This window comes from Micropterus dolomieu, linkage group LG12 (genome assembly GCF_021292245.1).
Source record: "Micropterus dolomieu isolate WLL.071019.BEF.003 ecotype Adirondacks linkage group LG12, ASM2129224v1, whole genome shotgun sequence".
NCBI lineage: Eukaryota > Metazoa > Chordata > Actinopteri > Centrarchiformes > Centrarchidae > Micropterus > Micropterus dolomieu.
This window is the reverse complement of record NC_060161.1, coordinates 13,913,638-13,928,781: the sequence shown is the minus strand read 5'-3', so window position 1 is coordinate 13,928,781 and position 15,144 is coordinate 13,913,638. Positions and strand designations below refer to the sequence as shown.

The window sequence follows — 15,144 nt, the reverse complement described above, 5'->3', positions numbered from 1 at the left end:
CCTATCCAAGCCTTGCCTGTTCAAACAGATGTTCATTAACATATTGTTATAATGTTATCTAATCATAGCAAGCTTATTAAAAACTTTGTTGTTGTCTGGCAATTGTGTATGTACATAGAGTATATATAAAGATGTACAGCGCACAGCATACACCCCTTTGAAAATTAAGACTCAAGACTAGACAAGACATTTCTCAGTGAAAATGAGACCACTTTGTTGCATTTTTATAAAAGAGGTTATCAAACATTTATTTTCAGCATAACTGTAGCAAACCTACTTACTGGTAATAAAGTTATGAATAATAATATTGGAAAACATTATTATTTAGCACACATTTGGGGCACCAAAAAATTTGCTGTCCGCCCAAGGTTTTAGGACTCCTTGGGTATAGCTTTAATAATTACACAATTATTCACTAGTGATCAGTTAGTAAACAATTGCTAATCATTTTGAGTCAGTTTAATCAATCAGTCAGTCTCATATCAAAGTTGTGAATCCTCCGTCCAGTGACCTGGATTTAAACAGTAGACACACAGTTCCTGTGATTAAGGTGAAATTTATTAACTAACTAAAGTGAATACACTGTGAGGTTAAATATATCAAAGACATAAAAACAACGATGACTAAACAACCAGGATGCAATCAATGGAAATAATGGAGTTCAATGTGAATTTAGTTGGTATATTGTGGGAAAGAATCTGATTCTAAGGGAATAAAAGCCGAATGGACGCAAGTTCTGATCATAACAAACAATCTGTATGAATTTTGAACATTTTGCAGTTTAGCACAAAAACACAACATAATTACATCAAGGACACTCATTCTCAGGGTGGTGAAAGATCGCTCAAGAGAAGACCTGTTGCCGACCATATAACATCATGTAAGAAGAGGCTCAGATGTTGTCACAGATGAATGGCGAGCCTATGGACAGGCCCTAACAGATGTAGTGGACAATTAAAGACAACCACTTCACAAAACGTAGCCTACTAAAAGACATGGGGCAGTAGGGATGAGAATCTCTTGCCACCTCACGATTCGATTAGATTACAATTCAGAGGGCAGCGATCCATCTTGATGCATTTTTTTTCTGTGTAAATTCTGGATAATTACTAAGCATTTTGTTTGCACATTAAAATTCCAATGTCTCTCAATGTCTCTCATCAATCGCTTAAAAGGACTAGTTTACATCCCTGATTTACTTTAGTAGCCTCAGCTCCTCCTGGTCACCAGCGTCCTTCCTTTAATAACCAGTTGTCAGACTCCTCTAGACACTGAAATATAATTTAACTTAACTATCAGGATGTACAGTATGTGTACAGGACACCAGTTTAGCTTCAACCTGCTGTTCTCATTCCTCAACAAGTTCGGTAGTAATGACACACAACTAATTAACATTACTCCATTACTAATATAGCTAATGTTACATTGCAGCCAAAACCGTGCTTTAAAGACTGGGGATCTGTTAGCTAGCGCTAACCGCCTTCACTTTCCAGCAGTTGCGGAAACAACAGACTTAACGGACACACTGTGACCTACACTGCACATGTCTGCCAGACTGACAACTTACTAAGCTAACTTAAATATTTTCCTCCGCTAACTTTCACCGTCACGTTCTCCCAATTCTGCCACTTGCTCTCTCTCTTTCTCTGGCACACCCACTCGCTTTGCACACAGGGAGCCAAAACACCGATGAGTGTTGCTGCACGGTGTGCCAGTGAAAATCAATGTCGCAGTAATATTGAAATTTGTGTGTGAAATTTTAGTAGTGTGGTCATTCATTCAGCAGCAGTGAAATGCGTTGAATACAACACTGGTCTCAGAAAAGTAGTGTTGTGTCGTTCAATGAACGTTCATAAGACCTAATCGTCTCGAATGACTCGGGAGGAACGGGTTGTCTCAGTGAGTGATTCGTTCATTTTCACGCATGCGTGAAAGATCTTTACTCTTACGTTCACTCGTCACACGGCAGCTGCATGGGCTCTGTCAGCACAGGAAACAGAATTGATTAGTTCACGACTCTCAACTGTGGGTCTGTTTGAGTCGTTCATTTGTCACGTGACAGCTCGGCTACAGGGCTGTGGTAAGCAGGCAGCACAGGAAACAGAACTGATTAGTTCACGGCTCTCAACTGTGGGTCTCTAGGTCTGAGTCGTTCATTTGTCACGTGACAGCTACTGTGGAGCAGGAATGAACGACTCGTTCACCGCTCACATGGGTCCTCCTCAGTCTTTCGTTCATTCTGCAGGCTGAGTGACCGGCGCCGGATAATTAGAGGCAGGTCGGCTGTCAGGTAACAGTCACTGGACTGATATTATATAGCTATTGTGTTACATTTTATAAAGCATAACGTTATTACAGCGGGGTGATGTTGTGCTAAGTTTTAGTTTTAACACAGCCGCACCGTAACTTTAGTCCTGCTAGTGTTTAACATTACAACTAACAGCTGATGAGAGTTGTTCTGGGTCCGCTCCACTTCAGAGCCCTGACAGGTTCTACCTGGAGCCGAATTACCTCCGAGGTCGTCTCCTCTCCAAAACAAACAGACCCGGTCATTAAAACATAACACAGCCACGTAGCAACTTTAGCGTTAGCCCTGTAAACAGCTAACAGCTGATCCGGTCCGCCAGAGAACGCAACGTAACTTTTCCTTTCTATTTACCAACAGAGCCGTGCTGTTGTTTCACAGCTCGTGACTGGTGAACAACCTGCAGTGTTTGAGAGCGATGTGCTCATGTGTGTTTCTCTGTCTGCAGAATCCGGACCTGATGTGGCCCATTCTGCGTCCAGACCTGCCAAACTGCTGCGTTTATGTGTTTATTTCTCTGTTCCTCTCTCTGTGCTGGAGTTCTTTAAGAACTTGGTGGCTTGATCCAGATTATTATTAAATTGGTTGAATTTTAATAAGAGTGTGTTTATTCATATAGTGTATCAAGCTTATTACTTCTATATACGCAAATCTGATATTAATATTTTACTCATGGATAGGGACGTTAGGCTACTGTATGAATGAGCACTTTAGCGATAATTATATATATAAGCCTTTATATGGCTGGTCTGGTTGTATACTCGGGAAAGATTGTGAAAATGGAAGGATTTAGGCAGAGTAGTGGATCCCATATAGAGAACATATTTCTGTGGTTTTCGCATGGATTGAATTTGGTTGTGGGCTCATGGGGGTTTATATAATGATGATATACAGAAATCAAGAGGTGAATTTGTGCATTATACTTTATCAAATAAAGCAAGCCAGGCAGCCTTCCTTGTTTGAGAATGGCGCTGTTTTTTAATCGCCCACTAGAGGGCTGCAGCGCCACAATAACCAGCCTAGTTCAAATGAACGAAATGACTCAAAAAAAGTTCATTTTAATGAACGAGATTTGAATGAACGAGTCTGTCAAAAGACTCGAATTTGCCATCAATACAGAAAAGTAACAGAGATCACGGGTCTCTGTTATGTGCATACCTCCGACTAACCGGGCGCTGCACTTGCTGCAGTTCCGAAGGTTCCGCCATTTGCGTTTCGTGAACATTGTGGTATAGTATACTTCTTTGAGATGCGGAAGTGGAAGATTCTGAATTGATTATGAATGAGAGAGCGCGAGCAGCAGAATGTGACGGTGAAAGTTAGCGGAGGAAAATATTTAAGTTACTGTGTAAATGTAAAATGCTCCGTTTAGTCTTTCAGCGCCTTTCTGACCACTCAAAGCGCTTTTACACTACATCTGCATTTACCAGTCATACACATTCATACACTGAGCCTAAGTGCTCAAACGGAAACTAATATTCACACTCATTCATAAACTGGCGGAACAGATAAATCGGGGTTGAGTATCTTGCCCAAGGACACTTCGACATGCAACCGTGGGGAGCCAGGGATTGAACCACCGACCTTGCAAAATGCAAAATGTTCAAAATTCTTACAGATTGTTCATAAAGTGAAGAAAAATTAATAAAAGTTGTTTTCCTGCACAAAATGTGTGTCACTTTACTTAAAGCAAACAATGATGTGTTAACATTTAAGGACACCGAGACCATTTTACACACCTTCATCTCATCACGCCTGGATTATTGCAACAGCCTTTTCACTTGTTTATCCTAAAAATCTACTGATCGACTGTCCAGAACTCAGCTGCCAGGCTTTTAACCAGAACAAAGAAATATGACCACATTACCCCTATTTTAGCTTCATTACACTGGCTCCCAGTATGTTTTAGAATTGACTTTAAAATTCTATTGATCACTTTTAAAGCTCTTCATGGCCTCTCGCCTTGTTATATTTCTGACCTTTTAGTCCCATACGCACCAGCACGTACCTTGAGATCCTCGGGCAGAGGTCTGTTGTCTGTTCCAGAGTCTCGACTGAAAACTAAAGGGGACAGAGCGTTTGCTGTCAGGGCCCCGAGGCTCTGGAACAGCCTGCCTGAGGAAATCAGGTCAGCTGAGTCAGTGAACTCTTTTAAGTCCCTTATTAAAACATACTTTTATAGGAGAGCCCTTTCTGATCTTATTTGACTTTATTTTATCTCTTTTATTTTATTTTACTTATTTTATATTTATCTTAAACGTGTATTTTAGTCTTTTCAGTGTTTTCTTGCTTTTATCTTGTATTGTTTCTGTATTATTGTTTTTTGGGGTATTGTTGTCTTTACACTTGTTAAAGCACTTGTTTTTCAAAAGTGCTATACAAATAAAGATTATTATTATTATTATTATTATTATTATTATTATTACTATAAGGTCTTATAATTAGTTCATGAAGTATTATGTCCACCTGTAATATATTATACAGGGATAGATATTTTAACACATTACTTAAAGCAAACAAAGACATGCTAAATAACTTTAAACATTACTATAAGCTATTATTCCATTTTATATCACTAATTGTAAATGGTGACTAAAGTGTATTTATAACGAGGCAGAGTCAGTGGTTATAATGTGTTATGGAACATGGTCGGGGATTCTTGCCGCACATTGATATAAACTGGTATTACTAGTAGTTATAAAACATTGAATCAAAAGTTCATAATACATTATGAACTTTGCTATAGTGCCTAATGCATGTTTGTAAGAGATTATAACAATTGTTATAATGTCTTATGGACGCATTATATCGTGTTATAAATATATGTATAAGTCATTATAGCAATGACCTTCATAGAAAGTGTTACCAAAAGTAGCTCATTTAAAATTTACTCAGAATAAAAGTTACTTATTTACTTTTTAACCTCCTTAAATAACTTATTTATATTGATTTAATATCTTATTTACACGAATACTTATTTAATTAAATTGCAGTCTTTTGCGATTTGATAAGTGAACAAAGCCATATGGCGCTTTAAATTTGAGTTAGTTTGACAGATACTTTGCCAAATCAATGGGCAATAACAATGACATTTAATGTTACAATGAGAAGTTTGAGAATGTTTTCGCTTCATTAGGAAACTGTTGCGGAACAGATTAGACTCTGGCGGGCCGCACTGGACTGGGAAAACAGGAAACACGTATATGAAGTCATATCCCTATTTACACAAACAGGTGGTAATTTTAATGGGGTATCATAAGCATTAGTATAATAAATAACTAGTTGTCAGCAGGTTGCTATTACCAACCAACAACGATGTCTTTTTGGCTATTTGGAGCAAAGCATCTTACCTAACTATGTTCGTTTTTTTTAACCACCAATGGAAGTGGGCTATTTAACTGACCTCTACATCAGGGGTCCTCAACTGCATTTGTTCTAACCAGACACTGTGGGGCTGACTTCCAATTGCCATATTACTGTTTAATAATTTCAACTTTTGCAAAATGAACCTTTTTTTTTAGCTTATATCAATGTGAACAGACTCCTTAAAAACATGGTAGGCTTAAATCCATAATGATGAATCGACATAAGCCTACTTAACTAGAAAATGCTCTCAGTCCGCAGCCAAGGAGTTCACTGAGGAGTGATGATTAAACTCTGTAATTGTAAATGTAACTCTGACTGCCATTAATTAACCGGTTTTGACGCTGTTAGCCTATGCAGCTGTCTGTTATTGTGCTTGACACATTTGTAACGTTAGTTACTGTTGGTAACAGCAGATACCTTTTAATACCAAAGGGCACATACATCTGGGGCAGCTAAGCAAACCATTGTCGGGCAGTTATTGGCATTTTCCATAATTCTGTGAGCAATGAGTTTGCGAACAGCGAAAGTGAAAGGAGTTGGTTACCTGGCTGAAGGTGGAGGTGTGCAGCCTGCAGCTCTTTATCTAACAGCTCACTGTGTCTGCTGCTCCTGACTATTGCATTACTCACTGCCATATTTCAAACTGGTCCGCTGTCAGAAAACTGTTGAAAATGACGGTTGTCTTGTTGTGTAGACGCATTGTAGCGGTCTACACGGCCGCGGTCCAATATAATTTAACTTACAGATTTTTCTGAGATATCTGTCTGGGTGTACTCATTTATGCTGTGCACTTTATATGTCCAGTATTGAGGACTTGCCTGTGTAGCCTGATGTGGTGCTGAGTACGGCACTGACGTCAGTTGTGGTTTCTACGGTGGCCAGGTCAGTGTAGACCTGTCTGCAGAAACTCTGAGCTTCAGTCCGGTTCAGTGGTGTACTCACAAAGTAGTAATGACGAGTTCGGGCAGAGGCAACACTGACCAGTGCTCCTAAAACAAAACAATTTTTATGAGTTACTTTTTCATAAAGCATGTTGACTCTTTTATAGTCAATACTTAAATATTTTTGTAATTTAAAGCATTTTCTGTCAGTTGTACTCATTTTGTTGCAGAAATTCTTACTGTATATGCAGTACTGAGTGAAGACTGATTAGTAAACTACAATATGCTGAGTCTATCATAATAAAGAACATTGGCTCAATCCCAGAGGAGAGGGGCTCCTAATATTGAAAAATTCCGCCCTTGAAACCCTCCAGTCCTGTCTTTGATGGGATGATGTTAGCTGGACAAACAAGAGGCACCAACCTGTGAGCACAAAGATGATCTGCCCATAATCCATGTGTTAGACCTTTGAAAAAAAAAACACATTTGAAAACAAACATGTTAATCAATTCTTTCTAAAATTTGCACTTACCTTTTATATGAGATTATATTTCTCATTATATAGATGACCAATACATTTACCTGCAAAATAGTTATTGATTCTACTTACTTCAGACGCCCGTGACTGACTGTACTGCTTATACAGAAGCTACGTCCAGTTTCATGTTTGTCGTCGCTTAGCTGCTGTCAAGTTTCTTAGAAATGGCTGCAGTTAAGATTAATTTGAATGGTTTGACAAAGACAACCTTGCTGCAGGTATCAGGAAGTAAAAGCTAAACCTGACAGTCAAATGTAATCATATTCTTTGAAATGCACTGATGGACAGCTATGGAGATCTTGTCAAAACCGACCTGTGTTCTTATCCTTCCTCATCTCAAGCAACATAGCACAGAGCGGTTCCTTTTGTTGTCAACAATTAAATACAATAAAAATAACTAGTAGATCATTTTTATTTTATTGTACTGTTATATAATTGTTCATTTTAAATAATTACATCATCAATGTCCTGCTTACCTTAAACCAAGTTGGTCTTCTCATATTGTTGAAATTACCCTTTAGGTTAAGTAAAATAACACCAAAATCATTCCTGCTAATATACTTTTATCAGAACGTTTTAGTCTGTATGAAATAATGATTAACTTGCTTCATTATCTTGTTATCAGTGCTATGCTCAGAGGAAGAATGCCCACATACTGTATGCCATGACATTTCACCCTGCCACTCCCTCACATGTTATGTTGTCCTAGTAGTAGAGCCAAATAGTTGTCTTCATGAGACATTTTGTCAGACTGTACTACGCCTCTCTGTTTTTTATACCTTCAGACATTCCTGAGATTTCACCAGGGTATTCGGTATGTTTCGATACTTGTGTACCAAAAAAACAACGAAAAAGTTGAGCTGCTGGTGATAAAAGTCACTATAGAATGTATTACATTGTCTAGCCTACAATGCCGTGTCTAATATGCAGTTAGCCTACTTAGTGCTGTACCTTGCTTCTACTGAGATTTTCAAATGAAGCTTTGAATGTCTGTAGTCATAATTTATGATGTCATCACAAAAATCCATGAAAAAAATCCTCAATTTGAAAAAAGTGATTCATCAGATTAACTGAGTTTGTCTTTTTAATGAATCAGCTTTCTTTTCTTTTTCTGTAAGGTCAGTTATGGTGCTGTTAGTTTGTTGCTAGACTGCCCTGTTAACACAGGTGCGTGCCTCCCTTTGTGTGCGGCAATCAGAAATATCAGAATCAGAAATACTTGATTGATCCTCAAGGGGAAATTCCTTATTCCAAGCAAGAGAGCAAACACTTTCTTGACCACAGTAAAAATATAGATTACACCCACAAGTACTTATACTTACTTACTTACTAATTATTACATCTATCTTTTTTCAGTAAATTTTGACTTATTGACTTTACAACGCTCTGGAGTTATGGGAGATGTTAGGATCACAGAAGTCGGAAACAGCCAACACTAGGTTGGATGATTTAACAAATATATTGATTTAGGGCCTTTTAAAATCATTTTGTTTTGCTAATTTTATGGTTTGCCTCCGCAAAACGAGTGAGAACCGGCACTCAGCAACAGACTGGTTCAGCAAGCAAATTAGATGGATTGCTATTACAGACATTCATGGTCCCCTCAGAATCAATTATAATCACTTTGGTGGTCCCTCATTTTTTAACCTTATGCCATCATCAGGTCAAAATGTTATATACATTTTAGCGGTACTTTGTGTTTTGTCCTATTTAGCAAATGTTAGCACACTAAACTGGGCAGCCTTTTACTGTAATAATAAGTTAACCTTAAAGTTTGTCCTTGTAATGAAGCCTGAATGAATGGTAATAGAGAGTGTGTCAACTCATTTGGCAAAGGCTTAAATTATGTTATGGTATTTGTTAAAGTCCCACACTCAAGTTTTATCATCTTAATAAATAAACACTCACCACTTTATTAGGTACACCTGCTCAGTTGGTTGTTAACACGAAAAGCTAATCAGCCAACACATGGCAGCAACTCAATGCATTTAGGTATGTAGACGTGATCAAGACAACTTGTTACTCTTGACAGCCCCCCCGAAGCCAGTTATCTTTACCACAACCATCACTAGAGTGTGTGCCTAAACTTAAATTATTGATTATATGCATGTCGACCGGTTAACCCTACAGCTGCGCACATCGGCCTCACAGCCGATGTGCTAGCAGACAGGGTTGACCTCCTTCGTGTTGCTGTGCATTACCACCACCACTCCACTAGATGACGCTGTCGCAAAAGAACTACAGCCCTAGAACTGATTCCGCTACCTTGCAATCAGTGGCGACTGGCCAATAGAGGGCGCCACCCTCCCTGATGGTGGAAACTTTTTATATACAGTCTATGGGTGGAAAGTGTTTTGATTTTTCTATTTAAAATAAACATTTTTGAAATAAACAGTAATTACCTTACGTCCCCAGGAATTAACGCTGCGCCTCTGCGAAATGCAGTTCTGCACATGAACGTGGGGACAGTGTGTTAGCATGCTTATGCTCAGTCCGCTGGAAAACAGTGTTAGAAACACCGTCGAACAGCATGTTACTCTGCTCTTATATCAGGTAGCCATCTTAGCAAGACTAGTACACAGCTCATGTCTATCTGCGTTTCTTGTATAATTACAGGTGTGGAGATGTTTCTGTGTGTGTAAATGTTGTGAAAATGTTCTTGTCAGTTCATTGTATGCTGTTGGATGGGCTGCTATATTTAGCTGTGGTTGCCAAATGGAATTACAGATGCTTTCTTATATGATTTTAGTGCATCTGAATATAATAACTAACTGTAAATTTCTATTTTTGTATATCAAAGTAATGAAATATGGGGCCCACTATGTGAATTTTAATTTATTTGCTTGTCTAAGTTAATGTTTAATTTAGCAGGTTTATTTTTCTAATAGCTTTCTAACTTGTTTTTCTGCAGATTGTTTTGTTTTTATGTTTCATTTCATTTCAATTACATGACTTAAATATTAATAAAAATATCCCTCATCACTTTTCCTATTCGGAAACCAGACTTGATAACCCTCCTGTTTTTCACTGCCCTCTCCACGCTCACAGCGTGTTTAATGTCACAGTAACCTAGTGTTGGAGGCTACCCTGCTGACAGACGAGATTGTAGATTTAGTTTGCCAGATCTAGTGACCGGTCCTCTCATTTCTCTCTAATTTATTACTTCCAACCATTTTCTAACATTACCAACAGCAGATAACGCTGCCTGTTGCTATATTAGCCACAAAGCTATTGTTGTGTTTATCAGTGGAGGAGGCTAACATTAATGAGTGATTAAACTGTAGTGTCTTTGGTTACAGTCGGCGTGTCAGAAATGATTAAAGGTGAGCTGTAAGTATAGGCAACATAGGCGGTTGCCTACGGTTCTGCTGCATCAATGTTTTTTCAAAATGTCCATCACGAGTCTGACAATGTGAGTACAATGCTAAATCAATGCTCTCTTAAGTTCTCATGATTTGAGGCAAATTTAATGTACATTTATTTTTTATTACCATCCTAAAGGGGTCAGCAGTTTTAATGTTACTCATTGTATTATTCCATAGTACCTGGAAGACAGTAGAACATAAGTATGAAAGCCTAGTGATTTAGAGCCAATCTGAGTTCCTTAGAGATACATAATATCCAGATAAGATAGAAAGATATATTATATGAGATATAAGAGCCTGGTGTTGTTTATCATCCTCAGACATCTGTAATCATAGTTTAGAAGTGTTTGCAAACACTGGACAGTGTGTCTCATATTTCAAATTGAAGATTTTTCCTCTCCTCTCCACCTCTTAGGTCAGCTGCGTACTCTCATAGCCGAAGCCGAACAGTTGAGAGGCATGAGGTTTGTATACACCCTCTTTCCTGCCTTTTCTTCATCCTGTCGAGAACTGCCAAAAGCAGGTGGACTTCAGCCGTGGCGGATAACACAGCCACTCCCACCAGCCACTTTGGTGTGTTAAAAATTGTAGTCTTGTCAGAAGGCATCACCCATGAATACTACCTGCACATAGTGTTGGTTAATTGGTCCATTAGTGAAGCCTATTTTCTTGTGTGCTAGTGACTGACAACAATGTAAACAAAAAGACGTTGTGGAGATTAAACTCCGCGACTGGCCGTCAGGAGATTTCCAGGTGGCCTGAGGGCTGTTTTGGCCTGCCGTTATTAACTTAACCAGCGGCAGAGATGACAAATCAAGCTTTTTTAATTGCAGGAGATTCCACACAACAGGCGCCTCTCACTCTCTCCTGCAGTGCTGCTGCGCAAGGGTGCGCGTGCTAAATATGACATCCAAAATTTTGTTGTTTCACCCCAGGAATTATAAACTAAGGCTGACCAAAGAATAACACTCACTCAATCTCAATAGAAAGCACACAGGTCTTACTAAGGGAGGGAGGAACAGACAGTATTTCATTCACACACAAATATTCTTTATTTTAAGTGAACATTTATCTGAAATCTCTTTAAAGAGCAGCCATTTGCATAAACACTTCTGACATGCATTGCTTAAACCATTAACCAAACAATTAAATGAAGCAAAGTATTCATTCAAACAAAGCAAAAGTTAATTCAGACAAAAATAAATTCAAACAAAGCGAGTGGTTAATTCAAACCAAACAAACTAATTGAAACAAAGCAAACTGTTAATCCAAAGGTTATGTCACAGTGTGTTGTGGTTTGGCCAGTCTCTCTGTGTGTGGTGTGGGTGTGGTCTTCCCAGGTTCCTGGCTCTCAGCACAGCTGCTGACTATCTGCCAATCAAGCCCTGGCTTAAAGACTCTGTACACCTGGCTGTCAGCGCAAGATTGTTGTTCTCACTTCAGTGCGCCTGGGATTTCCGTTTGCTACACCATTTGCCACTCCGCCTGCCACGCTAAGGCCACCACTACTGGACCTCTATTCAACCACGCTATCTTCGCTCCCGCAGACCAGCTCCGGATCATTCGCCGACACTATTCCCCTCATTGTCTATATTATCATTAAAACCCTCTTCCGAACCTCACTTGCTGTCTCTGTCTGCTCCTGAGTCCTAACCGCACCCGACGTAACAGGTTAATTCAACCAACAAAATAAACTTAATCAAAGCAACCCATAAATCAAAATTAATAAGGGGTAGCAACATTCAGAAGGGCAAGGCAGAAACAGAAATCCAGTTAAAAATGGAATAAATCTATCAGCACTAAGGGGCAGCTGAACTATCGCTGAGAGGTAACTCTGTTGTGAGGCAATTCAACTGCTGCAGAGAGGCAGGACAGCGGGAAGAATGAGGCTGATCCCAGGCCTGTAAAACACAAAGAGGAGTGCTCAGATTAGCTCTCATGACACTACGTATAACAGTCTGGACGTACGGCCCGGAGAAGGGGAATCCTCCCACACACACACACACACACGTGGGGACGCCGAAAAGACCAGGCAAATGTGCAACAGCCAGCCAGGATGAGGAGCCTGAGAGCAAGCAACTTACTGTTAAACAGTGCACAAACACCGATTTCAACTGCACGAGTATTTGGACAATCTCCTTACCAGTGAACGAGCAGCAAACGGTGCAGAGGTTGATACCACGGACAACAAACGTTGATGTTGGCGTGGCAAGGAGAGAGGCAGATAATGCAGAAGCATGGAGCGTCACTTCCTACAGCTGTGCTGTTACATTCCGTCCCCGCTTTCTTGATCGTAGCCTCGATGATCAACTTACACACACCGACCCCTAACACTAGCACCGTGGTCAAAAACACGTAACAACCTGAGACACAACACCCTGCAACTGAGCCTGATGTTCCTGGATCCACTCGTGCACACTACCATCGGCTGGTTCTGGTAATCTGCCAATCAGGAAATCGACTGGTAGCCGTGGCTCTCGGCCACACATCAGGAGGAAAGGAGACTCCCCCATAGTCTGGTGTGGCGTGGTGTTATAGCAATGGAGCACCTGTGGCAAGCAGTCATTCCAATCTCTCTTCCGTGTTACCGGTAGGGCGACAAAAGGTTGTGAAGGGTTCGGTTAAAGCGCTCGCACTGGCTGTTTCCAGCTGGATGGTAAGGAGTGGTGCCGGACATCTTGATGAGGGAACTCTCAAAATTGCGGACTTGATCAAAATGGAGGCGGACAGGGACACCAAACTTGGGAAACCATTCATTCACCAGTGCCTTCGCCACTGTGTCAGCATGTTGGTCTCTAGTGGGCACAGCAAGTGTGTATTTGCTGAACACATCGGTCATAACCAGCACATTTTCCAAGTCATTTCTAGTGGGCTCCAGCACGGTGTAATCGATGGCCAAGATTTCATTAGGCTGTGAAGCCAACAAATGCCCCATGTAGCTCCGGGCAGCCGGCTGAGTGTCTTTGGCCACTTGGCACCTCTCACAGGCTTGGCAACAACACACCACCTCAGCAGAAATCTTTGGCCAGTAACACAGCTGTCGTAAAAGCTGAAAGGTTCTCTCCACCCCTTGATGGCCGTGCATCTGGGTTAGCACCTCCTCCTTCAAAACAGCTGGGAGAAGCACTTGGTACACCGCTTCAGCACCAGGAGAGCGAAGCACTGCAATACATCACTATTTTTCATCTTTTTCAACCAGGCAGTTCCATTGCTGGAGCAGCGTCTGCGCCGGCTGACTTAATAGCTTTCGCTCCTCTTGGGTGAGATGGTGGTTCTGTTTCCAGAATGTCACCACTACTTGGATCACTGGATCAGCCTGTTGAAGATTGCCCATGTCGGCAGGCATACTGTGGCAACTACGACAGTTGCTTTGGTGGCCTGGACCTTTCTAGCCTGGAGTGTTTGTTGCAGAGGTTTTGGGAGGGAGGTCCCGGGCAACATCACTTCCAAATATTCGCCAGAGGGATACTGACGAGAGAGCGGAGAGAGAGTTGGGGTGCCCACCACTGCTCCATGGCTCCCAGCTTGGCAGTTGACAGATGGCTAAGGGGGTTGTTGTCCGTATAAATCACACACTGATGGCCCAGTAGGTACTCACGGAACTTTTCAGTCATGGCCCACTTGAGCGCCAAAATCTCCAACTTCATGGAGCTATGGTTGGACATGTTGGCTCAGTGAGCCTCAGCCCTATGCTGGCATAAGCGATGGGACGGAGCTTGCCATCTTGCTTCTGGGACAGCACAGCCCTCAGATATGCAAGTGGAGGCAGTGCGTCTGTAATCAAGTCTTGGGCTGCTACAGCCTAGTTCACACTACATGATTTTAAGCCCGATTTGCCAGTTGCAGAGCTCTGTGACCATTGGGCCCTGATCGGGGGAAATTCAGCGACAGATCGGCTCGACATTCACATCCAACCAATGAGAGCAGGCAGCTACTTTTCCAATATACACTTTTTACCCAATGCACATGTGCTAATCCGTTCTTTCACCCATATTCTTTGTCTTTATCATTTTTATCTTTATAATAATAAACAGCTCCTGTTTCATGTATAGTTTTGCGTCATTTCCCGTGTCACTTTCCCCATGTGTTTTCTTGACAAAACGTGGTTTGGAAACCAGATAGAGTCGTCGGGTGACAGAGTCGTTGTCAGATTGTGTAGTGTGTCGCCGATCAGTCACATAGTGTGAAAGCCACAACACCTTCAAGACTCCCCTTACAAGACAGCTAGTCGTGTAGTTTAAACAGCGCAGCGATTAGCTTAACACCAAAAATACACCAGATGGTAGAGTCAGAATTTGGCGTAAACAGAATGAGAACATGGATCCATCGTGCCTTGTTACCACTGTGCAGGCTGGTGGTGGTGGTGTAATGGTGTGGGGGATGTTTTCTTGCCACACTTTAGGCCCCTTAGTGCCAATTGGGCATCGTTTAAATGCCACGGCCTACCTGAGCATTGTTTCTGACCATGTCCATCCCTTTATGGCCACCATGTACCCATCCTCTGATGGCTACTTCCAGCAGGATAATGCACCATGTCACAAAGCTCCAATCATTTCAAATTGGTTTCTTGAACATGACAATGAGTTCACTGTACTAAAATGGCCCCCACAGTCACCAGATCTCAACCCAATAGAGCATCTTTGGGATGTGGTGGAACGGGAGCTTCGTGCCCTGGATGTGCATCCCACA

General features: G+C 41.1%; 1 protein-coding gene across 1 annotated transcript in view; it reads left to right on the top strand.

The window, feature by feature from the left end:
* Nucleotides 1-14,067: 14,067 nt before the first annotated feature.
* The window catches only part of LOC123980808 (receptor-type tyrosine-protein phosphatase H-like), a 32,380-nt gene continuing 31,303 nt past the window's right edge, over nucleotides 14,068-15,144 (top strand). Inside the window, exon 1 of the mRNA XM_046065359.1 lies at nucleotides 14,068-14,129. Coding sequence (XP_045921315.1) covers nucleotides 14,068-14,129 — 62 coding nt within the window. The remainder of the gene's footprint in view (nucleotides 14,130-15,144) is intronic.